This window comes from Hyla sarda, chromosome 2 (assembly GCF_029499605.1).
Source record: "Hyla sarda isolate aHylSar1 chromosome 2, aHylSar1.hap1, whole genome shotgun sequence".
Lineage (NCBI taxonomy): Eukaryota > Metazoa > Chordata > Amphibia > Anura > Hylidae > Hyla > Hyla sarda.
Genome location: NC_079190.1, coordinates 196,428,714 through 196,456,507, shown reverse-complemented (window position 1 = coordinate 196,456,507; position 27,794 = coordinate 196,428,714). Strand labels below are relative to the sequence as shown.

Sequence of the window (27,794 nt, the reverse complement as noted above, 5' to 3'; positions counted from 1 at the left end):
TGTATATATATATATATATATATATATATATATATATATATATATATATATAATGTCTCTTTTTTATCAGATTTCTGCTCTGTGGCATTTTTAATTTTCAGTTGTTCTATGCTATGAGTAGAAACTTTCATTTAAGATGTCTCCTAAACACCATCCACACTAAGGAGGGGGATCCTTTTTGCCTATATCTCTATGACTCAACCTAAGAAGCAGCAGCAGTATGGGGAACATTGAAGAGCATTTCTGCTGAATATCAAGCCCTGCAGGAAGATCTTATATTTATAACTAAGCTCTCGTGTAGTTCCTTTGCAGTCTCTGGTGGTCCCCCTGTCTTTCTCTGCTCTCTAAATTAACTCACTCTTCCTTCCATCAGCTTTCCCATCCATTCCCTTTCCATAGACTTGTATGAGCAGCATGTAACCTGACAGGCAAATTCCCATCAATGTTCCTCAAGATTTTTAATTACCTGACTCTTTTTTGGACAGCTTGAATGTAGTTGTAACATTGCCCACTGAATTCTGAGCGTAACACTGAAATATTGTAAGCAGATCATTCTTTGTTACTTTATCCAGCTTTATTGTGAACAAGCACTCATATCCAGTCAGACCGCTGGTGTTATTTAAACTAAAAATAAAATAAAAAGTGATCACAAATACTGCATAGTTACGTATAAGAACACTTCTGAAATACATTTCTTGTTTTAGTCTAAATCTCATTCATGCAGTAACTAACTAACTAACTAGATATAGTCAATACTAAATTCCATTCACATTTTATAATTTGGGGAATAGTTAAATCAGAAAACCCTCATTTGTAAACCTCAGGTGGCAGCCTGCAGGTGCCAGTGCCCCAAGCCAATCGCTCCACTGTACATGACCTGTTGACATCAACGTTTTCTTACAATTCGACATTCAACTCCACCTACTCCTGTTGCCACCAAATGATAATTGTGTCTGCGGATTACTAGCTCCATGCATCCTAGTCTGATTCCCATGGAACAGTCTGCAGGTTATGGATTCTAGATCTGTTGGGACAGAAGGTTGATCCAGAGATTTATTCTGACTGCCATATTTGGAGTTGGGAAGGAATTTTTACCTCTAGTATGAGGGTTTTTTGCCTTCCTCTGGATCAACTCAGTAGGGACTCATTAGGGATATAGGTTGAACTTGATGGACTCTGATCTTTTCTAAACCTTATGAACTATGTTACTATGCTGGTACAGCTATAAAGTGAAGATACCCCAATATATGCCTTGCTGTTGTATCGGCATGCCTGTGTGATTGGTGGGACATAGGTCTAGAAGCATAGTGTCGCCATTCTTTTTTTGTACACTTTGCATATACTGTATGTGTATTTAAAGATTAATATATTAATATTGCTGTACTTATTAATGTGCTGTTCTATACATATTCTGTATATGTTTTCACTGCTGAGTCATCTTAGTGACTTATGGGTTAAAGGGGTGCTACTGTGAAAACATTTTTTTTTTTTTCAACTGGTGCCAGAAAGGTAAACAGATTTGTATATCACTTCTATTAAAAATTTTTAATCCTTCCAGTACTTTTTTGGGGCTGTATACTAAAGAGAAATAAAAAAAAAAGAAATGCATTTTCTCTGATGTCATGACCACAGTGTTCTCTGCTGACCTCTGCTGTCCATTTTAGGAACTGTCCAGAGCAGGAGAAAATCCCCATAGTAAACATATGCTGCTCTGGACAGTTCCTAAAATGGACAGCAGAGGTCAGCAGAGAGCACTGTGGTCATGACATCAGAGGAAATGCATTTCTTTTTTTTTATTTCTCTTTAGTATACAGCCCCGAAAAGTACTGGAAGGATTAATATTTTTTTAATAGAAGTGATTTACAAATCTGTTTAACTTTCTGGCGCCAGTTGATTTAAAAAAAAAAAAGTTTTCCATGGGAGTACCCCTTATATGTCACATGCACCAAGGCCAGGTGATCTCAGCAACTTTGGTTACGCAGCATGACGATCATTGCACACAAAAACAACACAGCATGACAATTGCACACAAAAAAGAACTTATAAAAGTGAAGTAAAGGTGAGAAATGCATCAATGCAATAACACAAGTTAAGAATGATGTAACTGCTAAATTAGAACAACTGAATGATTCCACTATTGAAATTAATTTTGAGGAGAGATTTTCTCTTACCAAAGATTCCTTCCTCCAGAATGTTCCACTTTGACTTCAGGATGCAAAACTGTCCATTTGATCACTGGATTAAAATATCTTTCATAGCCAAAATGAATTCTACATTTTAATTCAGTGGGTTTTCCTGAACAGAAAAAAATATATACTTTAGGTTTATAAAATGAATCCACTATAAATGTTGGCAACACTATGTCTTAGCAAAGTACTGTCAATAACCTCAGTATTACCGTATATACTCGAGTATAAGCCGAGTTTTTCAGCACGATTTTTCGTGCTGAAAACACCCCCCTCGGCTTATACTCGAGTGAACTCTCCACCCGCAGTGGTCTTCAACCTGCGGACCTCCAGAGGTTTCAAAACTACAACTCCCAGCAAGCCCGGGCAGCCATCGGCTGTCCGGGCTTGCTGGGAGTTGTAGTTTTGAAACCTCTGGAGGTCCGCAGGTTGAAGACCACTGCGGCCTTCGACATCATCCAGCCCCCTCTCACCCCCTTTAGTTCTGTACAGTACTCGCCTCCGCTCGGCGCTGGTCCGGTGCTGCAGGACTGTCCGGTGGGGAGGTCGTCCGGTGGGATAGTGGTTCCGGGCTGCTATCTTCACCGGGGGCGCCTCTTCTCCGCGCTTCGGGCCCAGAATAGAGGCGTTGCCTTGACGATGACGCAGAGGTACGTTGGTAATGAACGTACCTCTGTGTCGTCGTCAAGGCAACGTGACTATTCTGGGGCTGGGCCCGAAGCGCTTAGAAGAGGCCTCCCCGGTGAAGATAGCAGCCCGGAACCACTATCCCACCGTACGACCTCCCCACCGGACGGTCCTGCAGCACAGGACCAGCGCCGAGCGGAGGCGAGTACTGTACAGAACTAAAGGGGGTGAGAGGGGGCTGGATGATGTCGAAGGCCGCAGTGGTCTTCAACCTGCGGACCTCCAGAGGTTTCAAAACTACAACTCCCAGCAAGCCCGGACAGCAGATGGCTGCCCGGGCTTGCTGGGAGTTGTAGTTTTGAAACCTCTGGAGGTTCGCAGGTTGAAGAGCACTGAGGGCGGATGATGACAAGAGGATGATGAAGGTGGGGTTTGGGATGATGACAATTGGATGATGAAGGGGGTGGGGATGATGACAAGGGGATGATGAAGGGGGGTGGGGATGATGACAAGGGGATGATGACAAGGGGATGATGAAGGGGGGGTGTGGGATGATGACAAGGGGATGATGAAGGGGGGTGTGGGATGATGACAAGGGGATGATGAAGGGGGGTGTGGGATGATGACAAGGGGATGATGACAAGGGGATGATGACAGGTGATGATGATGAGGGTCTGGATGATGACAGGGTGATAATGATGAGGATGTTAATGACGGGGGTCTGGATGATGACAGGGGGGGATGATGTATTTCCCACCCTAGGCTTATACTCGAGTCAATAACTTTTCCTGGGATTTTGGGGTGAAATTAGGGGCCTCGGCTTATACTCGGGTCGGCTTATACTCGAGTATATACGGTACTTCATTACATCATTTATATGCTCAAATGTTTATTGTGAGCTATACACAACAGCATATGTAGTAAAAGCCAACAAAAGGATGAATAATAACCTCCAGGTCTTGTTTTACCCATTTCACACAAGTGTATTAGTGTAGGTCTGTCATACAGATGACATACAGATGCATTCATATTAAGCTCTTCTCCATAGATTTTAATTGCTATTTTCCATGTGCAAAATGGATGTAAAGAAGCGCATGCTGCAGTTTTTTTTTATTATGCACATATTTTATATTCACATATGAGAAAAAAAAGATGCAATCTGGATATAAAGTACAATTGTGTGAAAGTGGCCTTATCCTGCTTAATTTCTACAGTAAAGAAGACTGCTGCTAATGGTGACGCAAACAGATATTAAACTGTAACTACAATACACATCCACATACCCTTTTTTTTTATACTTTAGAGGATTTATTATAGGCTGAGTCTGGTGCAGATTGGTCTGAAATGTGCTCCCCAAGTGGGCGGGGCTTTGGCGGTAGGGGGTGGCTTGTGTGTGGCAGCCCCCACTTGCCGAATTTACTATAATTTCCACTTGTGTTAAATTTATTGTGCAGCTGATACAGAGAGAGAGTTCTGATAAACTTTAAGGGAATCTATCAGTTGTATTTGCTGCTAAGAGCTGCAGAAACCATTGGATTGCTGTTAGGGTATAAAAACAAACTGTATATTTCCTGGACCTTACAATATTGCATTTTTTATTTCTCCACCAAGAGTCAAGGAGGGGCTTGGGGCTGAAGGTGAGCAAGGAGGTGTACCAGGCTGGTAGGTGAAAGCAAGTGAGGATGTGTACCAGGATGTGGCACCTGAACAGCTTGGTCCCACCTCTTTGACACTTGGCTATAGAACTTGAGCTGCATGGCCCCACCTCTTTGACATTTAGCTGAGAAATAAAAAGGCAAACACTATCAGCTCCAGGAAAACAGATATACTTCAGAGAAATTTGTGAAGTTCTTTCCAGCCTGATCACAGTACTCTCTGCTGACACCTCTGTCCGTGTCAGGAACTGTCCAGAGCAGGAGAGGTTTTCTATGGGGATTTGCTTCAAATCTGGACATTTCCTGACACGGACAGAGGTGTCAGCAGAGAGCACTTGGAACACAGCAGCTGTTGGGTGTGTCTGACTTCCAGAGTTTTTCAGAGAGAGGATTGAAGCAGTGTTTCCTACAGCCTTTTCCCCAGGAGGGTGGCAGCTTCCTTGGGAGAGCCTCCTGCTATGGAGCCCCAGACTTCCACCCCTTGAACTAGGCCGGCGGGGGGTGGGAGTGAGAGAGCTACGGCCGATTCCCAGGACGGGGTAAGAAGATCCAGCAGGCTCCGCAGTAATGTGGAGCCCACTCCCCCGTCCGTCGCTGGAAACCGCAAGGCGTCCGGTAAGAAGCTTACGGTTATGTCTTCGGGGACTGTGTCTGATATTATGGAACCCCAGCAATGGGGGTGAAGGGACCCAGGGAGTCGCTAGCTACTTTCGGTTCCCGCATGCAGGCAAAGCTAGTAGAATATGAGCAGCTGGGAAAAAAGCTGAAAATCATAAGGGAAAACCTGAAGTTTGCGCGCTACCAAACAGATAACTCTCCCAAGGCCATGAGGGCAAGGTTTGCTGCCAGGGTGTGTGAGCTGAAGGCAGAGGAGCAGGAGGTGGTGGGAGCCCGAATGCTGATTGTAGAGGGAGCAGGCATGTTTAAAGAAAAATTAAAGAATGAAGACTGCTATAAAACCATGCGGACCCCTGTGAAGGAGGAAGAGGATAGTCAGGGGGAGGAAGAGTGCTTGTGTGTCACGGAGGAGAAGATGGAGGAAGGTGGTGAGGGAGATGGCGGCAGTGAGGGTGATGAGAGTGAGGGGGATGCGTGTGATACCCCGTGTAACCCTAAGACGTCTGTCACCCCGAGTGCAGATTACATCAACCCTGCCCAAGTCGCCTTGCCAGCCACCTCTGAGGAAAGTGACAGTAGTGATGGAGGTGACAGTGGCCCGGTCGGTGGGGGGCTCCTGCGGGTCATAGTGATGCAGGAGTCACCCACCCGTCTGGAAAATTTCAGTTTTGGCCAGGACCTGGGCCCTGAGGAGAGTAAGAGGAAGAAAAAGAAGAAGAAGAAAAAGGCTGAGGAGCAGATAAAGTTTGTTTTCTCTCCTATCCAGCAGTCTGGGCCACCTGAAAAGTTGGTTCAGGCTGCTGGGCCCCCCACCCTGCCAGATCCCGCTTTGGAACGGGACCAGCATGGGGGGGTACAGTGCTGCATCCAACATGGCCGCGGGTGCTACAGTCACGCGTCCTGCTGGTAGGGAAGAGCAGGGCAGGCTAATGGTGGGCAATAGTTATGCGGCAGTGTGCAAGGGGAGCGGTTCCCCGAGTATTGTGGGCAATGTTACCAGCCCTGCGGGGCACTTCCCTTAGAGGGGGGGGGGGGAATGTCCGGGCGCCTCAGGTGTGTGGTGAGATCTTCTGCTTGGGGGGGCGGTCCCCTGGGTGCTGCTAGTAGTGTCGGTGCTGCGGGGCACTCCCCTGTGAGGGGGGGAGCATCCAGGTGTCAGAACCTGCTGCTGAGCCCGTGCGGTTGGGCGCAGTGTGTGGCCCGTTCCCTGCAGGGATCTCCCCTGTGAGAGAGGGGAGTCCCTGCATATCAGTGGCAGGAGGAGGGGTGAAGGTGCGCCCGGAGGGGCAGCCTCAGCTTCGTGAGGTGATGTCAGCGGTGACATCTCGAATGGAGGAGGAGTCAGCGTTGCCAACAATGGCAGCCGCCGGTGACCTGAGAATGTACAAGAAGGCCAAGCTAAAGCATCTCCAGGCCAGCCCAGAGGTAGTGGGTGAAGCAGCTGCTAATTCCAATAATACTGTCAATAAAAGTAATGTCAATTAAGGTGTGTGAAAGATGGGAGTGGTAGTGCTGTGGATGAGAGGGGTGTATGTGGCAGTGGTAGTGGTGTAAATGGGAGGAGTGGTAGTGGTGTAGATGGGAGGGGTGGTAGTGGTGTGAATGAGAGGGGTGATAGTGGATTGAATGAGAGGAGTGGTAGTGGAGTGATCGGGAGCAGTGGCAGTGAAGTGAATAAGAGTGGTGATAGTGGAGTGAATAGGAGGGGTGGTAGTGGTGTGAATGAGAGGAGTAGTAGTGGTGCAGATGAGAGGAGTAGTGGTGTGAATGAGAGGAGTAGTAGTGGTGTGGATGTAGGGACGGTGTCTGGTCCGGCTGCCCCCCGGTCGCCAGGAGTTATGCAAGTGTGGTGGCTGGGGGTTCAGTAGGATCTCTAACTCCTGCATCTAGTGACGGTCAGTTGCAACAGCGCCTCCTGGAGGCACTAAAGAGAGGAGAAAGGACGCTCCAGGTAGAGGGAAAGGAGATGGACCTGTCTTTTTGGGTGGAGAGACATGGTCTGGGAGCTTTCCGAGAGAGGAATGGGGAGACCGTATGGTCCCTCCAGACACCCGGGCAGGAGGTAGGTCGCAGGAATGTGGCCTGTTTGGTCTGGAAAGGCGAAGATGCATGCCCCCAAAGGGGCAAGGTGGTGGAGCTTTTGTTCCACATGGGTTTCAGGGCTGGGGACATCTTTGCCCTGATTCACCCCTTTGGCTCCTCCGAGTTTGACGTCAGCTTTGTTAGGCCGGAGGGACTAGATCTATTTTGGTCTAATTATGAGCTGATGAAAAACGAGCCCAGATGGCGAGATTTCGCTGTAAAAGCGGTATCTCGCCAGAGTATGGTAAAGAAAGTGACCGTTTTACCCGTAACAAGTCACTTTCTTGTTATGACATTATGACCTGGCTGGGCAGGTACGGGGAGGTGACGGACGTCCCCCGGAAGAACTTTGACAAGCACAATATATGGTCTGGGGCCTGGATGTTTTCCGTTCGTCTCAGGCGTTCAGGGAACACGGTCACCCACATCCCTTCAGCCGCCTTCCTGGGACGCTACAGGATTCAGATCTTTTACCAGGGGAAGCCGAAGCTGTGTCACAGGTGTGGTGACCCAAACCACTTTAGTGCCAACTGCACTATGCAGATATGCGCCCTCTGCTGTGGGGTGGGTCACCTGGCGGCCACCTGTGGGCAGATTCGGTGTAACTTGTGTGGTGACTTAGGTCACCCGTTCAGCTGGTGTCCACGCTCGTTCTCTAACACTGTGACCGCCCCGGCTGGGGAGAGCCTAAAGGTTGCCCCGGCGGGGGAGGGGACTAGTGGAGGAGAGGGGGCACCAAAGCCAGTGAAGGAAAAACATAAGACCCCCTCTATGCGGAGGCGAGAGGAGAAGCGCAGGTTGGAGAGGGCCCTTGAGAATGCCCAGGTGCCAGGGGTGGCTCGGGATCCCACTCCAGACACTGGCTCAGAAGGAGGTCAGAATAACTCTGAGGCTTTGGGTCGGGCCGAACTGGATGAGGAGATAGGGAGACTGCGTAGGGAAGAAGGTCAAGATGCTCCTTCCTCCAGTCATGCCTCTGAACCCGAAACTGTGGATGAGGAGGAGAAGGAGGGGCAGACAGTAAATGGTGGCCAGAAAAAGAAGAAGAGGAGGAAGAAGGCGGCGCCGTCCTCCTCTTCAGTTGTAGCCTCAGGCCATAGAAGGAACAACTCAGTCTCCAACACTCTGATCGTCCTTTGATATGGATATGAGGCCCTTGGGGATACTATCTCCCCTCCTCTTCTCGAGGGTCAGGAGATAGTGCGGCCTCCAGGAGGTGCCGAGCCTCCTTCCTCTGGGGCAGTTTCCTCAGGGGCGGAGGTAACACCAGATGCCGGAGGTAAAGATCCTGGGGTGGATATATCCCTGAGTTTAAAAAGAGGCAAAGGGTCTTCCTCCGATTCAGATGGGGGTGGAGGGAAGGAGAGGAAGAAGGTTTAAGGGGTGAGGTCATCTAATTCAATCATCCAGGATGGCGGCACTCACCCCACTGACGTTGGCATCCATTAACTCTGCCAGCATAAAATCAGATACGGCTAGATTTGCAACCTTTGATTTTCTCGGCCGTGTTGAAGCAGACATTTTCTTTTTACAAGAGACCAGGTTGTCAGATCTTGCCTCCCTGGTAAAAGCCAGGAGAGAGTGGATGTGCGGTCCCTCCCACTGGTCTTTTGTGGCTGAGCCGTATAGTGGGGTGGCGGTCCTTTTTACCGCTCCTGTTGAATGTAGACAGGTAATTGAGTTAGAAATGGGGAGGTGCCTGATCTTAGATGTCTTCATGAAGGGACAAGAGCTCCGTCTCATTAACATCTACACCCCGCAAACTAAGCAGGGCCGTAAATATCTTTTTATGAGGATTAAGCCCTTTCTTTTTACGAGTTGGCAAGTGATCTTTGGAGGGGACTTCAATAATGTCACAAGGTCCCAAGATAGGAGAGGCTCCAAAGGTCCGCTGACTTGCGATAGTGTGGCACTGATTAGCATAGCTAGAGAAGCTCGCCTAGAGGACGCCCACATCCGGAGCCCCTCAGCCCCTCACCTATCATCAAGGTAGTCGCAGGTTTAGGATAGATAGGTTTTATTTAAAGGAGGAAGCCGTCTCTTCCGCAGTGTCTGTGGTTGAGGTGGAGCTCTCCGATCACTGTATGATTTTGTTTTCCCTGAATGTTTCAGAGACCCCCCGGATGGGAAAAGGTTATTGGAAGCTGAATTCGTCCCTCCTGGAGGAAGCAGAGATAAGACAGTCCTTTGAGGATTTTCTTCAGAGTCAGGAACCTTTACTGGGCCTATGTAGTAGTAAGTCAGAGTGGTGGGAGATATTCAAGAAGCGGGTTGCGATGTTCTTCCGCCAGCTCTCGAGCCTCAGGTACCTCTGAACAGGTACCGCTTGTATCAGGGTCTGAGGAGGAATCTCGAGCTTATCTCGACAGGAGGTAGCCGAGAGGATATCTCCAGAGTGAAATCCTTGCTGATGGGGTGTCAGTATCAAATGTCAAGCATCTTTGGTTTTTGAGAGAGATTTCGGGAAGTACCGCTCGCCTGACCCTTACAGAAACTGTAAGATGTCAGTGAGTAGTAAAGTCATTTCAGGACTGATTGATAGTACAGGATCTCTGAATCGGTCCAGATCAGGGATCTTGGAGGTCGTCAGATCCTTCTACTCGCACCTCTTGGGAAGGAAGGATCTAGATCGAGACAGGATGTCGGCTTTCCTGGCTGAAACCATTCCTGAGCCAGGGGTAGACCCCTCTCTTGCTATTTTGGCAGAAAAAAATCAGGGAAGAGGAAGTGAGACTGGCGATCAAGGGGCTTGCCCCTAAGAAGTCGCCAGGTCCGGATGGCTTAACATCCGAGTGGTACAGGACCTTTAAGGAGTCTTTAGCTCCCCTCTTAACTGAGGTATTCAATGAGTGTCTCTCCTCGGGCACTCTGTCGAATTCAATAAGGAGGTCAGCCCTGATTCTTCTGTCAACGGGTAAAGATCCCAGCTGTATTGAGAATTGGAGGCCCATAGCTCTTCTTAATACGGAAAGGAAGCTTCTGGCTAAGATACTGTTTAATCGGCTGGTGAAGTTTGCACCCCGGCTCCTTTCGGGGGCTCAGCACTGCTCTGTACCAGGCCTAAGCACCTTAAGTGTGGTCCTTAGTGTCAGGGAGGCAGTGGAGCGGAGTAGTGCGGGTTTCTGGAAGGGGTACTTGCTGTCCCTGGATCAGGCCAACTACTTTTGTTAATTGGCTTAAGATCTTGTATACAGGGGCAGAGAGTTTCCCACTGGTGAACGGATGAGTCTGGCAGCTCTTTTGTGGTGGGGTCCGGAGTCCATCAGAGTTGTCTTTTGAGACCGCTTTTATACGTGTTTGCGATCGATCCCTTCATTCGAAGGGTAGATTGTGGACCGTTGGCGGGAGTCGTGATGAGTCTGGCGGAGCTGGATGTCGCCCAGAGAGTGGTGGGGTACGCTGACGATGTCACCATTTTTGTGTCCTCGCGAGAGGAGGTCGATGTGGTGATGTCGGAAGTGGACCGCTACTCGCAGGCATCCGGGTCTAAGAGCAACCGGGATAAGTGTGAGAGTCTCTGGCTGGGAGATCCCACGTTTGATCTCCCGGACACCCTTCCAAGGCCCCAAGAGTCTGCAAAAGTTTTGGGCATCACATTCAGCCAGGATGATTATCCCACCAAAAACTGGGATGATAAGCTCCAGGATGCCGCTCAGAAGGTGGACCAGTGGACCAGGGAAAGGGTACACCTGATCAAATCGTACCTGCTCCCCTTGTTTATCTATCTGGGCAGCCTATGTATCTTGCCAGAAGCATACTACACTAGGATCTACAGCCTGTTTTTCCAACTGTTATGGGGGAACAGAATGAACCTAGTCAAGAAGGAGGTTACGTACCGCACGAGGAGACTAGGGGGTTTATCTATGGTAAACCCTGTAGTGTTCTTAACGAACACCTTCTTGAAAGCCAACATCTCAAACCTCGGGTCAGAGAGGGTTTCTCCGTGTGTACTCTCCTGCAGGGAATGGTTTCGGCCTCCGTACGCCCCATGGATATCTTCCGGCTTATGCTACCCCAACTCTGAAAGCGATACGTCGGTGGGGTCTAGGACTGTGGGAGATCAGGACCCAGTCAAGGCAGTTCCTTGACAAACGGGTTCTGTTGACCCACTTCCAGAAGCCTCTGGCGCTCAGGGACTGCCCAGGTCGGGATCTGAGGGTGGGGTTGTACCTTTTAAACATGAAAAGGATCCCACAGAAAATGTGGGACTTGGCTTGGTGCTGCTTTCAGGGGAAGCTATATGTGAGGGACAATTTGAAGTGTAGGAACTCTGATGACCGGGGATGTCCCCGAGAAGAGTGCGGGGACACGCTGGAAAGCATGGACCATTTCCTGCTTCATTGTCCCTTTAATATAGGGGTTTACAACAGGGTGGGTGCTTCCATTGGCTGGAGTCAGCTTGCCGGCCTTACCTATCCGGAGTGGGCTTATGGGGCATTCAGGACCCTGGGTGGCCTAGACCGGGGCACTTTATTCTTAGTTAGTTTAGTGGTTAGGTACTACACGTGGAATGCACAGTGTTTAGTGTCGACCCAACAGAAAATCCTCTCCGAGGTGGAGGTCTGTAGGAATATCACCGGTGACCTAGGAAAGATCAGGTCTTTGGAGTATGGCAGTCTTGGTAACAGTAGGGCTTCTCTCCTATGGAGAGGGTTTTCTTTTGATGTGCCCTAGGTACTAGACCTTTTGGGTAGAGTACCTTTATTTTGGTTAGGGACAGTGTTTTATGGATAGAGATAGGATGAGAACAGGGTTAGTTTGAATGGGGGGGGGAGGATAGGATTAGGGAGAATTGTAGGGGGAGTTAGGGAAAGAGTGTAAAATTATTTTGAATGTATCAAGTCTGCCATCCTTCTTCCTGGTGGTGGGCTGATGCATGTGCACGCTAGCTTTTTGTTTTGTTTTTAAGCTGATATGGTATGAAGGGCTTACAGGGGACCAAACTTGGGCCTAAAGTGGGTTGTGGTTCAGTGTGTATAAATTTGTGTATAAGTTGTTTGGGAGGAGTGCTAGGTGGGGAGGCTGTGCTTGTGGGTGGTGGTGTTCATCTTTGGGGGACCTGGCATGGGTCAGTTAAGGACTGGACTTTGTGAACTGTAAGAACGGTATGGACTCTGACCCATGTACAGGATGGGTGGTGTGGGTGAGGGTACAGTTTTAGTGTAGGCTTTTTCCTAGGGTTTTCTATTGATTTTGTAGGTGTTTTCTGTAGTGCATATATATAGTTTATATTATATTTTATTTATATAGTATATTTAGTGATTTTGTACCTATATTGTGTTATATCTATATTGTTTCATATTGTTTCATGTTATAGCGTTATGGTAGCCGGACCAGTTGTTGTGTTGATATGTGGTTTATTTAGTTTATTTCAGTTATTTGGTCTGTTTTGTTGTTTTCTTTGGTATTTTCATTAGTCCCAGAAAGAGGATTCAATTAATTTGGTCGATTTGTAAGTGAATGCATGTGTGATATGATTATTTTGATTATTATTATTACTATTATTATTTTTATTTATATATATAAAAAAATATATATATATATATATATATATATATATGGAAAAAATATATATATCTATATATATATATATATTTTTTTTTTTTTTAAGGTGTGCTTGCTACGTTTCTGTTTAGTTTTCTTGTTGTGTGTTCCCAAGTATGGATGGTTTTGAGTTATAGCCGGGTAATGATAACTTTTATGTTTATATTTTCATAAGCCAAGTTGTGCTATTTTTTTTTTGTTTTGTTTAATGTTCATTTTCGGTAAGCGTGTGAGTGTTTGATTAGATATTTTGGGCATATTTTAATATCTTAGTATTTTAGTATCTTAGCAAAGCTGGGCTGGACGGTTAGGCAGGGTTTTGTTTTTGGGTTTTGTTTTTGGTTCTAGAGTATTTCTTATTTATGTTATAGCTGGTTAAGCTTGCTTTGTGTTTTGTATTTGATAAGTTTAGTATTTTTCTAATAAAAATAGCGTCAGCAGAGAGCACTGTCGTCAGACTGGAAAGAACTTCACAACTTCCTCTGAAGCATACAGCAGCTGATAAGTACTGGAAGGCTTCAGATTTTGAAATAGAAGTAATTTACAAATCTATTTAACTTTCTGGCACCAGTTGATTTAAAAACATTTGTTTTCCACTTGTTCCCAACAGAGTTCCCCTTTAACAAACTGTGCACTTGTTCAAGCTGAACATGAACAGAGGACATTTAAGACTTTACATATAAACAATACAATTTAAGATGGTGGCTGATCAGAAGTCACGTGATCAAGCTGCAGCAGTCATATGTGTTGATTTTGAGACATGGGAAAGAATTTGGACGTTTTATAATATATAGTATAACTGCATGTTTAGCACTAACCACCATTAAAATCCCTAACTGGGAAAATCTTACCAAGTTCTGCTGGGATTTCAGTCCCATTGGATGAACTTAAAATTTTGGGAGGTTCCTCTGTATCTGGTACTGCAAGAAAAATATTAATATATATTGGTACCTTCCCTGGTTACAATCACATGACAACATTACTTAAAGGTATATAACATTTTATATACAATACATAGGCACTTAGGATTTGTATACAAGACACAGGTGCCCAGGGGTCACCAAATGGAGTCTGCCTGACAGGGCAGCAAGGGTACAGGGGTGCAACTCCTGTACTGGGCCACAACAATATAAAGGTTTTTCCGTTCCCCCCCCCCCCCAAAAAAAAAATATTATTATACAATTAAAAATTGTATTATTATACAATTTGTTACATGTTGACTTAATTTCATTTTAAGGTGTCACTGAATTTAAAGACCTATAATATGTATGTTCCTTTTTTATATTTTGTTGGACAAGCTGTAGTTTTGTTTTTACCATTTCGGTGTACATGCAACTTTTTGATCACTTATGGTTCAGTTATTTTGGAGTCAATACTAAGATTGTATTCTAACATTGCAGCATTTAAAATAACAGTTAACTAATGTGGTAGCTATATACTTCAGGTTGTTATGGACATTGCAAGACCAATGTGAAGTTTTTTTTATTGTTGATATCTTTTTAGGGTATGTCCACACTTAGCAGGCATGTTGTTATTATGTCCATATTTTAGAGACAGATTTTGCTTATTGCTTAGGGATTTTGAAGCACTTTTTCTTAGGTACAGTATGGTAAATTATTTTATAGCATTTGTTGGAAATAGCACTGCATAGGACTGTTATTTTGGGCAAATGTATAATGGGGACGACCGATAGGACTGTTATTCAGGCACCATACTGTATGCCATTATATGCTTTATAAGCATTCAGCATGTAGCTCAGATACAGTGCTTACCTGAGAACCAGTACCCGGCAGACGAGCCACAGTCACCAGTAATACAGTGTTCAGCATAGTAGGATGTCCATCCCTTTAAGATTAAAGGAGTGGATAAGTTCAATTCCTGTTTGACACCTAGAGAGGGCAGCTCTGGAGCACACACATATTCAACAATGAACTCTGTCCCATAGTACATTGTCAGCCTGAACACCAGAAACCTGGGTGAAGTGCGCCTGCATGCCAACTTCTTGAGCACTGAAGACCAGCAGGCTGAGCACATTGATGGAGATAATCAAACTGCCTGCACCAAATATCTGCTGTAATTTGCCTTAAAAGAATTGGTTTTATGATACGCACCTCATTTTCAATGTGTTATACAGTAGACACTTCTGTAATTCTCACAAATCTAAGCTTATAGTATCTAAGAATTATATAGTTTTTGATCATCTCCACAGTAAGCCTTAAAGGGGTACTCAGCCACACACATCTTATCCCCTATCCAAAGATGTTAGATCACGGGGGACCTGCCGCTGGGGACCCCCGCGTTCTCTGGGGTGGCACCCCTGTCATTTGGGTCATGGAGCGAACTCCGCTCTGTGCCCGATGACTGGCGATGCAGACCGCCATGCCACCTCTATTCAAGTCTATGGGAGGAGGCGTGACGGCTCTGTACTAATCGTCACACCCCCTCCAATAGACATTAATGCAAGGGGCGTGGCGTGACATCCCGAACTGCAAGCTTCTGTGTTCCGGACGCCGCAGCTGCCGACCCAGAGATCGTGGTGGTCCCCAACGGCGTGACCCACGCAATCTAACATCTTATCCTCTATCCCTTGGATAGGGGATAAGATGTGTGCAGCGGAGTACCCCTTTAACACCGAGAGGTTAAGCACCTTCAGCCAGAGCACAGTAGACCTGAAGACCAAGGCCTAAATTTACCCAGTTTGAGCCATATAAAAAGTTAATTCTCAGTAGAGTCTATAGAACTGTCCATTCTACTTGGATAGCAAGGGCACCCAGATTAACCACTGCTAAACTGTAAATGAGCCAATCGGCACTGTACAAGATAAGAAACTGTTGAGTTCCTTCCTGTACACTACCTTGTTTAAACATAGAGATCCCTAATTTTGATGCAGCCATATTAGGCTATTACCATTCTTGTTCAATCACAATAAGTTCAGTAAAGAGTTAAGCCAAAAATACACCAGGTCTTTTAAGGCTGAAGCTACTGCACCCCTTACAAACACATGGAGTGACAACTAAAAATAACAGCATAGGGCACCATTCAAAATAAGGCTTGCCCTGACATCGTACTCTGTACCGGGAGTAGTATGTATGGTATTGCCGCTCATTTTTATTGGACATGGCCGCCAGTAATAAAATCTTACAGATGTAGAAGGGAACACTTACTATCAACTGAAACCTGGATAGTTGCTCTCATTATCCATTCCTCTTCACTACTATCATGGAAAACATAGTCACAGGTATAAATTCCAACATCTTCTGTGAAGAGTTCAGAGAACTGGATATCATTATTATTTATCTTTACAGAGAAGCGGTTTTTAGATGTCACATTCGCAAAAGTCTCATTCTGAAATAAAGTGTAAAAACCTTGATCGGTCATTCTAATTTGTAAACAGGTGATAATACAGGAACAACATTTCTTAGGCTATTTACATATTATATTTTTATGTAAGTTCATTTTGGAATCTCCATTATTTGCAGACAATATGTTTTTTTTAAATTAAAATGCTTAGTCATAATACTATTGGCTTTAAAGGAAACTGACAGCCAGGTTCACTCACATGGATAAAAATAATGATGATCGCGGTTCCGGAGATAAAGAGTATATTAGCCTCCATTGCTAGTATGTAAACTTTGTCCTTTGCGCAATGGAGGCGGGACCCGGCATCCCTGCCTCCATCCTCTCTGCTTCTATATGTCCGGCCACCTCGTGCCTACATGTGCAAAGGGGTCCATTAATATTCACAAGGTGGGTGGGCATATTGGAACAGAGGGGGTGGAGGCAGGGATTCAGGGTATGCTGGGTCCTGCCTCCTTGTGCAAAGGACAACATTTACATATTAGCAACAGAGGCTAATACACCCTGTATCTCCAAATTGGCGGCATCCAGGTAAATTATACATCATTTTAATCTGGTTAACCCACACTATTACCCTGTTTATTGGGTTTTGTGTGGGTAAACCAGCTGTCATTTTCCCTTTAACTACTTAGGGACCACGGGCATACAGGTACGCCCTGACGCCCTGGTACTTAAGGACCATGGCGCGTACCTGTACGCCTGTGGGAATTTCAGTCCCTGCCATGTGTCGGGCAGGGACCGGACCAGGATGCCTGCTGAAATCATTCAGCAGGCATCGCGTGACAATGCCCAGGGGGGTCCTGAGACCCCCCCCCCCATGTCGGCAATCAGAAAATAAGGGGGATCGGGGTTGTCCAAGAAACCCACAATCCCCCTGAAGGGATAGGAGAGAGGTGGCAGGGGTGCCACCCCTCCTATCCCTGCTATGGGTCTGTCAGAAGCGACCGACCAATAGCAGATCGGGGGCAGGGGGTTAAAGTTTGTTTCCCCGCTCTACCCGCCCACTGTAGTCCGGGCAGAGCAGGGGAACCAGTGGTGACCAGCGCCAGAGGTCCACTTACCATTGGCGGCGGGCGTCAGAGGACAGAGATGTGGCTCCCTGCTGCGGCGATCCTACGGAAGCTGGTGAGTTGTTGCCTAGCAACATCTGGAGGACTACAGTTTGGAGACCACTATACAGTGGTCTCTAAACTGTAGCCCTCCAGATGTTGCAAAACTACAACTCCCAGCATGCCCAGACAGCTGTTTGCTGTTTGGGCAGGCTGGGATTTGCAGTTTTGCACCAGCTGGAGGGCTACAGTTTGGAGATCACTGTGCAGTGGTCTCTAAACTGTGGCCCTCTAGATCTTGCAAAGCTACAACTCCCAGCATGCCCACATAGCAGTTTGCTGTCTGGGCATGCTGGGATTTGTAGTTTTGCAACATCTGGAGGGCCACAGTTTGGAGATCACTGTGCAGGGGTCTCTAAACTGTGGCCCTTCAGATCTTGCAAAACTGCAAATCTCAGCATGCCCAAAAAGAAAACAGCTGTCTCGGCATGCTGGGAGTTGTAGTTGCGTACCTCCAGCTGTTGCATAACTACATCTTCCAGCATGCCCTTCGGCGACCAGTACATGCTGGGAGTTGTAGTTTTGCAATAGCTGGAGACACACTGGTTGGAAAATACTGAGTTAGGTAACAGAACCTAACTGAAGGTTTTCCAACCAGTGTGCCTCCAGCTGTTGCAAAAGTACAACTCCCAGCCAGCATGCACGGTCTGTCAGTGCATGCTGGGAGTTGTAGTTTTGAAACAGCTGGAAGTTTGTCCCCTACATGTGAATGTACAGGGTACATTCACACAGGCGGGGGTTTTCAGTGAGTTTCCTGCTTCAAGTTTGAGCTGCGGCAAACGCAAACTCCTAGCGGGAAACTCACCGTAAACTCCCGCCTGTGTGAATATACCCTAAAAACACTACACTACACTAACACATAATAAAGGGTAAAACACTACATATACACCCCCTTACACTGTCCCCCCCCCCCCCCCAATAAAAATGAAAAACGCATCGTACTTCAGAGTTTCCAAAATGGAGCCTCCAGCTGTTGCAAAACAACAACTCACAGCATTTCCAGACAGCCACTGACTGTCCAGGCATGTTGGGAGTTTAGCAACAGCTGGAGGCACCCTGTTTGGGAATCACTAGCGTAGAATACCCGTATGTCCACCCCTATGCAATCCCTAATTTAGTCCTCAAATGCGCATTCTCACTTCAGAGCCCTGTCGTATTTCAAGGAAACAGTTTAGGGCCACATATGGGGTATTTCCGTACTCGGGAGTAATTGCGTTTCACATTTTGGGGGGCTTTTCTCCTTTTACCCCTTATGAAAAGGAAAAGTTGGGGTCTACACCAGCCTGTTAGTGTAAAAATTTTTTTTTTAAATTACACTAACATTCTGGTCTTGCCCCATACTTTTTATTTTCGCAAGAGGTAAAAGGGAAAAAAGACCCCCAAAATTTGTAACGCAATTTCTCCTGAGTACGGAAATACCCCATATGTGGGCGTAAAATGCTCTGTGGACGCACAACAAGGCTCAGGAGTGAGAGCGCACTATGTACATTTGAGGCCTATTAGGCCTGTGATTTGCACAGGGGTGGCTGATTTTACAGCGGTTCTGACATAAACGGAAAAAAAAAGAAATACCCATGTATGACCCCATTTTGGAAACTACACCCCTCACACAACGTAACAAGGGGTATAGTAAGCCTTAACACCCCACAGGTGTTTGACGAATTTTCATTAAAGTTGGATGGGAAAATGAAAAAAAAAATTTTTTTTTAAACTAAAATAGGAAAAAAGCCCCCAAAACTTGTAACCCCATTTCTTGCATTGAGGTGGGGGAGTGTGACGTCACACGGGGCGGAGCCGTGACGTCAGTATGCTCCGTTCTCGGGGTCGAGATGGACTCGACGGCGGTTCCGGAAGCCGCTAAAGGTGGGTGCTGCATGGTAGATCCCGGGGGTCGCCAGCAGCTGGACCCCGGCGATCTGACATCTTATCCCCTATCCTTTGGATAGGGGATAAGATATCTAGGGGTGGAGTACCCCTTTAACTCTGAACCAGACAGAGCAGCCTTCTCTAAATGTGAAAAATGGGCATATCTATATAAAATCTTTTAAAACACTACAGGCATAGATAACCCCCCTTATCTGTACTTTGCCCTTGGATATTAATTTATCATGAAACATATACCTATAGATACATTAGCCCTGTCCTCTAATAACTTGTATTTACAGTATAACTCTGCATAATATAAGAATATCTGCATAATACCATATAATATAATAACCATAAAAATATACTGAATCTACTGCAAAGATAAAACCAATATTCCTCCTATACAGATAATATCTAATGGTGGATACTAGTATTATATAGGAGCTCTGCCCAGTGTATGGTGACTCCTCCCAACTTCATTTCATCTCTACATTGGCATTTCGGAGGAGGAGTAAGGAGGCCCGTCCCTGAAAAGCTATTGCATTCACGGATGGGAGAGTTGGATAATGACTAAGACTGCAGCTTACCATATTCGTGTAGACTCTATTTTTACAATACATCTATATCTGAGAATATCTAAAGAAAATAAAGAATATTAAAATGAAATCTCTTCTAAAATGTGAGAGATTGCCCATGCCGGTATACTGTCAGGCATTCTTGTTTGAAAGGACACAGAAAACCCTACAAAATCTACTCGGGAAAAGCCTTAGAAACTGAGGCCCATTGTCTCACATAGTAAACAATACTATAAAAAAATTTTAAATTTTTTTTTTTTAAATTGTAACCATCAGTGTATGCCTATATTTGTGCCAAAGAATACAACTAACTTACCCTATACCATGTGACGTTTCTCTTAATATCCCCTTGACAACTTAGTGAAGGACATGACAAAGTCGTAGGTGCTTCGGTAATTCTAAAAAAAAAACTTTTAGGACCATATGTTGAACAATTTTCCTTTCCTTCAACACGTACTATCATTTTCCTGCAGAGATTTTTCATTCTGTATGAACAGAAAAAAGAATGGTAACTGACATATTAAATATAACATAATCTACAAAAAAAAAACTGTAGGCCTCTGTAGATTGATCTTTTATAAGTAGTAAATGCAAACCTTATTAACTCATAGCATGCCATAACTAATCCAAAACCCTTACGTTGAACCACCCCTCTCTTCTTTTATTCTTTACCCACACTTAACCTTCCACTCTTGTCTTTAGGTCATCTTGTTTAGTTTTGGTATTTTAAGCCAAGCCAAAAGCTCAGATATAGTTCTTGATACTAGAGTTATTTGTCAATCACTCAAAAAAATTGTATATGTTTATAGAACATAAAAAATAGAATGTATATCTTGTTGCTTGGCAAATATGTGACCAGTAACATGAGTTTATCTGGCAAGATCTCGAATTTCTAGTTAAAGGGAAATGGTAACAGGAAAACCTGACCGAAGCAGTAACCCATAGACTTCCTGTTCTTCATGTCGCCTGCCCCTGCCATCACTCTGTACAGGGGCGTAGCTATTGAGGTAGCAGAGGTAGCAGACACACCGGGACCCTGGTGTCTAAGGGGGCCCCAAAGCACATCTTCCCCATAAGAGACCAGTATTATAATTGGCACAAGGGGCCCTGTTGCAGATTTTGCATTGGGGCCCAGGAGCTACAAGCTACGCCTCTGACTCTGTACATAATACTGGTAATACTGACAGCTGCCTGCCTCTTTCAATTACTCTCTGTATCCTGGTCCAACTATAGCAGAAGGCAGATAAAAGGAGGAAAGAGGTTTAAGAGCATTGGGTAATGGGGTGATGTTTTGGCAAATTCTGACATAAAGCCTAGGAGCACCTAAAGGATTTATAATATATAAAAAAAACACATTGCAAACATCCATGAGAGAGACCAGAATTAGAGAGGCCCTGATATGTTACATGACCCATGACAGCTGAACAGCGTGTGGAAATAGTTCTACCGAATAATGTCCCATGTGGACAGGATAGCTTCTCACAGTTATTGCACATTAGATGAAGGCATTTACATCTTCTGAACAGCCAATTTTACCTCTTTCTAGAGATGCTCTATAAAAATAATATCTGGAAGCTGTGAAGGAAGCAAATCTGAATATCATGGTCATGGACCCAGTCTATGACTATTCCATCCTTTTTGCATGGTCCAGCTGAATGTGTCCTTCTGCCATAAGATAAACAGCTGCCATGAAGAGATAAATTTGGTTGGTCACAGTTCTTAGATAGGTCCTACTGTCCATATGTCCATCCCCACCTATCGGAGGACCCAGGGTGTACCTATACAATCTTTCCCACACCATTGTGTCACCTTAACCAGACTGAACTGTTGGCACCTAACAGGAAGGGTTCATGGATTCATGTTGCAGCCATATGCTGACTCTCCCATCATCATTATGCAACAGATTTCGGGAATCACCTGACCATGCAAAGTTTTGTGCTCTTTTACCCACTGAAGTCTTGCCTTACTCTTTCCCTTAGAAAGAAATAGCCTTCTGACCCCATTTGTCAGAGAGTTGTTTAAGTAAACAGGATTTCCTTTCAATGGATATTCTTGCTTGATCATACAAATTCTGGCAATGACTGAAAGCAATATGGACAAAAAGACAAAACGATGAGCTCCGTAGTGTAATATCATTAGGTAAGAGACACAACCGCACAGTGTGAATTGTGCTTACCAGAAGTGGTTGTACTCTATTCAAGTACAACAATGGATAATCGTCAAGAAAGGTAATGATAAACCAGGGGTCTCTGCAGCCGCTCCAAGCTTGTATAAATAGCACCAGATAAAAAAAACAATGCAACGTGTTTCGCGGAAGTTCCGCTTCTTCAGGCATCTGCCTGAAGAAGTGGAACTTCTGTGAAACGCATTGCATTGTGGGTAATTAAACACCCTGAATTCTATCTTGGTCTCAGCACTTGATTTTACCTTGCTGTCATTTGGAGGAGTTTTTTTTATCTGGTGAAAGCAATATGGGTATAGTAGTACTGAGTTGTGCTCAGTATTATGTATGTATTATGTATGTACAGTATTATGTGCTCAGTATTATACAGATGGTTTAAATGGGTATTCTAGGGTTACAAAAAAATAGCTGCTCTCTTCGAAAAACAGCGCTATACCTATCCTCAGGTTGGTTGTGGTGCTACGACTTTGCTCTTAGTGTAACTGAGCTGCAATACCACACACAACCTGAGGACAAGAGTGACACTGTTTGCTGTCATGATACTGAACTTGCTTACCTGCACAGATATGTGCCAGAGTGATTTCTTTCCAGTGTGGATATCTGAAGAGCTCCATTATCATGAATGATTAAATCATTTCTTCTTTTCACTTCTTTAAGACTTCTGTCAGGTTTTTGTATGAACCATTCAACTGTGTTCTTTTCAGCCTTTATTAGTAATTTGGAAGGTGAACACTGAAGGTATACAAATTCTCCAGCATATACAAGATATCGATAATCTGGTTCCTTGTCTAAGCAGTCTGAAAAATGAAGAATCATCACATAAGAGAATGAAAAACCTTGTAATGAGAGATAGAGCAGATTGCAAGTTTACACACCTGGTTACAAAAGTAACAAAGTGCAGGGGTGTAACTATAGGGGGTGCAGAGGTAGCAGTCAACAAGGGCCCTGGTGCCTAAGGGCCCCCCCCCCCCCAAGGCACATCTGCCCCATATAAGAGTAAAATTATAAATGGCACATGGTAGATTTTAGGGCCCTGCTGAAAATTTTGCATTGGGCCCAAAAGCTACAAGTCACCACTTAAGACAGAAGATGAGCGGACAGTAAGACTAGGTTCACATCTGCGTCAGGGCTCCATTGGGAGAGTGGGTCTCCATCACAGATTCTGTTTATTCAGCAGGATTTGACTAGACCAAAGATGCACTGCAAGCAGTATGTTTTGCCTGGTCAAATCCTGCTAAATAAACAGACAGAAACCCAACAGACCCCTTTACAGTCAATGGGGTCAGTCAGAATCATTTGTCATCCATCAGGCTCCATTAATATGCATTGAACAAAATCTGCAACAGAGGCCCAAATAAAGGCAACTACACAGATGTACAACTACACACACACAGCCTTATTACACATATAATTTTGATGCACATCACCAGTCCAATAAGTTCCTCAGTCCCTACCCCTGAGTACCCACTATCTTGTTCTTCGGTTTGTATTATAGAATACATAGTGTGTCTTATTGGTGCAATGTTTTTGTGATCTTCTAAAGGTTTTGGTGTAGTTGTGAACAGATTGCATAGTTATTATGAGGTATTGCTGGTGGAAAATTAAGTTTGGAAATTCATGAACAGCCTAAATTTTTTATGGACACAAGTCTTACTGTTTAAATTGGCCATCCCTCAAATGCAATAAATATAATGCCTTAAACGAGTAAGGCAGCATTCAGCAACTAGGTGCACAGTGCATTTGTATTTAAAAAAATGGCATTCACCCTCGAGTTGTATGGGATTTAAGTGATGTAATAGACAGACCCCTATTTCTAATATTTAAGGACTCTATAGAAATATGGTACCAATATTTAAAAAGGGGCCAAAAAGTGACCCCAGGAATTATAGACCTGTTAGTTTAACCTCTGTTGTATGTAAATTGTTTGAGGGTTTTCTAAGAGATGCTATTTTGGAGTATCTTGATAAAAATAAATGTATGACTCCATATCAGCATGGCTTTATGAGGGATCGGTCCTGTCAAACTAACCTGATCAGCTTTTATGAGGAGGTGAGCTCCAGACTGTACCAGGGGCAATCGCTGGATGTCGTATATCTGGATTTTTCCAAAGCATTTGATACGGTGCCACATAAAAGGTTGGTGCATAAAATGAGATGGATTGGGCTGGGGGAAAATGTATGCAAGTGGGTAAGTAACTGGTTCAGTGATAGGAGGCAGAGGGTGGTTATTAATGGTACATATTTTGATTGGGTGTCTGTTACTAGTGGGGTACCACAGGGGTCCGTCTTGGGTCCTGTCCTATTTAATATATTTATTAATGATCTTGTGTATGAATCTTTGCAGATGATACCAAGCTCTGTTAAGGGGTTAACACAATAGAGGGCTGTGCACTGTCACAAATGGATCAGGATAGGTTGGAGGTTTGGGCTGGGAAGTGGCAGATGAGGTTCAACACTGATAAATGTAAGGTAATGCACATGGGGAGGAAAAATCCGGGCTGGGAATATGTATTAAATGAAAAAACATTGGGGACAATTGACATGGAAAAGGAGTTAGGAGATGTAGTTAATAGTAAATTTAGCTGTAGTGACCAGTGTCGGGCAACTGCTGCCAATGCAAATAAAATCATGGGGTGCATCAATAGGGGCATAAATGCCCACGACAAGCAAATAATTCTACCCCTGTACAAATCACTAGTCAGACCACACATGGAATACTGTGTACAGTACTGGGCACCAGTGTACAAGAAAGATATAGTGGAGCTGGAGAGGGTTCAAAGATGGGCAACCAGGGTAATACGGGGAATGGGAGGACTACAGTACCCAGAAAGATTATCAGAATTAGGGTTATTTAGTTTAGAAAAAAGAAGGCTTCGGGGTGACCTTATAACTATGTATAAATATATCAGGGGGCCATACAGAGATCTCTCCCATGATCTATTTATAACAAGGGGGCATCCTCTATGTCTAGAGGAAAGAAGATTTCTACACCAGCACAGACGGGGGTTCTTTACTGTAAGAGCAGTGAGACTGTGGAACTCTCTGCCAGAGGAAGGGGTCATGGCAAACTCAATAATAGAGTTCAAAAGGGGCCTGGATGCATTTCTGGAGAATAATAACATTACAGGTTATGGATACTAGATCAGTAGGGACAGAACGTTGATCCAGGGATTTATTCTCCATAATTGGAGTCGGGAAGGAAATTTTTCATCTAGTATGAGGGCAATTGACCTCAGCCTCATAAGGGTTTTTTGCCTTCCTCTGAATCAACACCGTAGGGACACAATAGGGAAATAGGTTGAACTTGATGGACTCTGGTCATTTCTTAACCTTATAAACTATGTTACTATGTTTAATGTACACGCTTTATACTCTTGAAAAGGATAAAATGTATACATTAACAGATGCTAAAGATGAATGCTACTGAATGATATACATCAGAATCGATGTCCTATTTGGTTACATTATAGAAAAAAATGAATTGCAATGTATACACTTTTTTTATGCTGTATACAATGACAGTCAATTATGCTTTGATTTACATCAAGATGAAATGTTATAAAATGGAAACAGGTGAAACTGGCAAACCAGCAGTGTGAACCTGGCCTAAGGCAACCCCAGGAATAGAGGGGTACTGACATCTCAGACCTTTATAGCATATTATAGCTCTAGGACACCTTTTTTTAAGAAAGTGGGTCCACAATGACCATCCTGTCTGATGAGTTGGCTGCTCTTGAGTCCTAGACGTGGTGCCCATAGCTATCAGACATTCATGTCATATGTGGATATGCCACTAACTAATATGCCATGAACTACGTACAGAGGGGTCCTAGTATTACTCAGGGCCCACATTCACCTTTCTAATTTAAATAAATAAATAAAAAATAAAGGTCTTTAGAGGTAGTAATAACATTGCTGAATGTTAAGAGGATATTTAGCTGATAACTGAACTCCACGTGTTTTCTATGATTCTAAACTTATCCTTTCATAAAAGGTAATAAACAGCTTTTAGAAACTGCTTGGTTTTGGGTGCCTTAATAATTGATTGAGGACTAGTGGAACCTATAAAGGGGTTTATAACACACTATGAATATATAAAAAAATACAAAGGGGGAATCCTTACAAATAAAGGGGTAGAAATACAAGTAATCTAGAGTAACTTATATATCAGTCATGCACATGCACATAACGCATACATTGCCCATCCCATGAACACCTCTGTAGCCAGTCAGTACAGTTCATTGACACTCCGTAAACTATATTGCGAATACCGTCCTGTAGGTGGCGTACTTGTATTGGAATCAGTTCTTGTACTTTAATGACTTCTTAGGCCTATGGAACTTTTTGTTGTCTATTGTGTACTACACCGCAGGGATTGGTTTTATGACCCTACAACAGATGGAAAACAGGAACTGCAACCTCACCTCCATTGTTATCACTTAGATGTAAGGCTTATTGACATTACTGTTAAAGGAGTCAGACAGGATTGAAGCAAATGACTTTTAATCAGCTTGTTGAATCAAGTCACCTCTGGAGCAAGTCCTGCTGGCACCGGACAGCATTCCATCCATTCCAACCATTCTGTTGTCTTCTACTTTATATTCAAGTCCATCAATATAAACATTTCAACAACCAATGTTGGTTTCCAACACAGCTGATCAGGAAAGCAGAAGTGTAATTCTTTCATTTTGGGTACATTTACGTAATGTAATAGATCAGACTTAAAATCCGATTTGTATTTCTAGATGTGTTGCAAATTATATGCAGCAAAACAATCTGACTAATCCTTAGCATTTCTGTATAAAATAAGTGATGTGCTAACCACTATTCCTTGCTAATACCATACAGAGCCACATACAGAACAAGATCTATAGGGCACCTGTCAACAGGCCTTCTATTTTATTAGTTTTGTATATAGAGTGCATCCCACCTCAAGGGAAAATATCAGTATAAACATATGTGGTAACGGGGTGTGATGAGGGCAGATGTTGTTACCTCGGGCAGATGGCATTAACCCCTTGTATTAGTGATGCCAGAGCATGGTTTATCCTCGATACCACCCGAAGATATACTGCTAGATCCTGAGCTAGGCACGGGGGCAATAATGACTCCGACGCCAAGTTACAGATAACGGTAGCTTTACTGAGGGTTGACAGATGGTAAAGTCTATACAGTTCAGCCAGGACGCACGGAGGTGACCAGTGGCTCAGAGACCTTAAAGGAGTACTTCGGTGCACACTTTTTTCATGTTATCCCGTCCGGGCTGAAAAATAAAAGAAAACACACTTTCTCTTACCTGCCAACGAGCCCCCGGAGCTCCGGTACAGGTGTTCGGTCCCCGGGCTGTATTCTTCTTACTTCCTGTTAGCCCGGCACGTCACACGGAGCTTCAGCCTATCACTGGCCGAGGCGGGACATCGCTGCGGCCAGTGATAGGCTGAAGCTCCGTGTGACGTGCCGGGCTAACCGGAAGTAAGAAGAATACAGCCCGGGGACCGAACACCTGTACCGGAGCTCCGGGGACTCGTTGGCAGGTAAGATAAAGTGTGTTTTCTTTTATTTTGCAGCCCGGACGGGATAACATGAAAAAAGTGTGCACCGGAGTACTCCTTTAAAGGCTTGCTGGGACTTGTAATAGGACTGGACAATTTAATGCAGACCACACTGACTTGACATTTGCTGACAGGGACTGATTTGACTGATGACTGACAAAGCTATGACTGTAGCTTACTTGCAATTTACTGTGGCTGCAGACTTGACTTGAGGCCTCCAATGACTCTGGACACTCTCTAGGACTCGACCTGACCTCAGCAAAGACTTGTAAGGAAAAGAGAGAGAAGCTCGCTCCACCCTGGACTTATATGGGGGAGACTAGCAGGGAGCCCATAGGTCACCCCTGGGATCAACTGGTCACAGGTACCTCCTGGGTAACAATCACATGACAAGTCACATGGTGAACAGTCTTAAAGTGACAATGCTTTCTGAACACATGAC

At 44.6% G+C, this 27,794-nt stretch overlaps 1 protein-coding gene across 2 annotated transcripts in view; it reads right to left on the bottom strand.

Moving 5' to 3' along the window:
• LOC130357776 (interleukin-18 receptor accessory protein-like) overlaps positions 1–27,794 on the bottom strand; it is a 53,466-nt gene that overhangs the window by 17,321 nt on the left and 8,351 nt on the right. For both annotated transcript variants that reach the window (XM_056560523.1, XM_056560521.1), the window contains exons 2-7: positions 22,358–22,598; positions 19,936–20,104; positions 15,877–16,057; positions 13,564–13,632; positions 2,172–2,295; positions 467–624 (exon numbers count right to left, since the gene is read on the bottom strand). In XM_056560523.1, the coding sequence (XP_056416498.1) occupies positions 467–624; positions 2,172–2,295; positions 13,564–13,632; positions 15,877–16,057; positions 19,936–20,104; positions 22,358–22,598 (942 nt within the window). The remainder of the gene's footprint in view (positions 1–466; positions 625–2,171; positions 2,296–13,563; positions 13,633–15,876; positions 16,058–19,935; positions 20,105–22,357; positions 22,599–27,794) is intronic.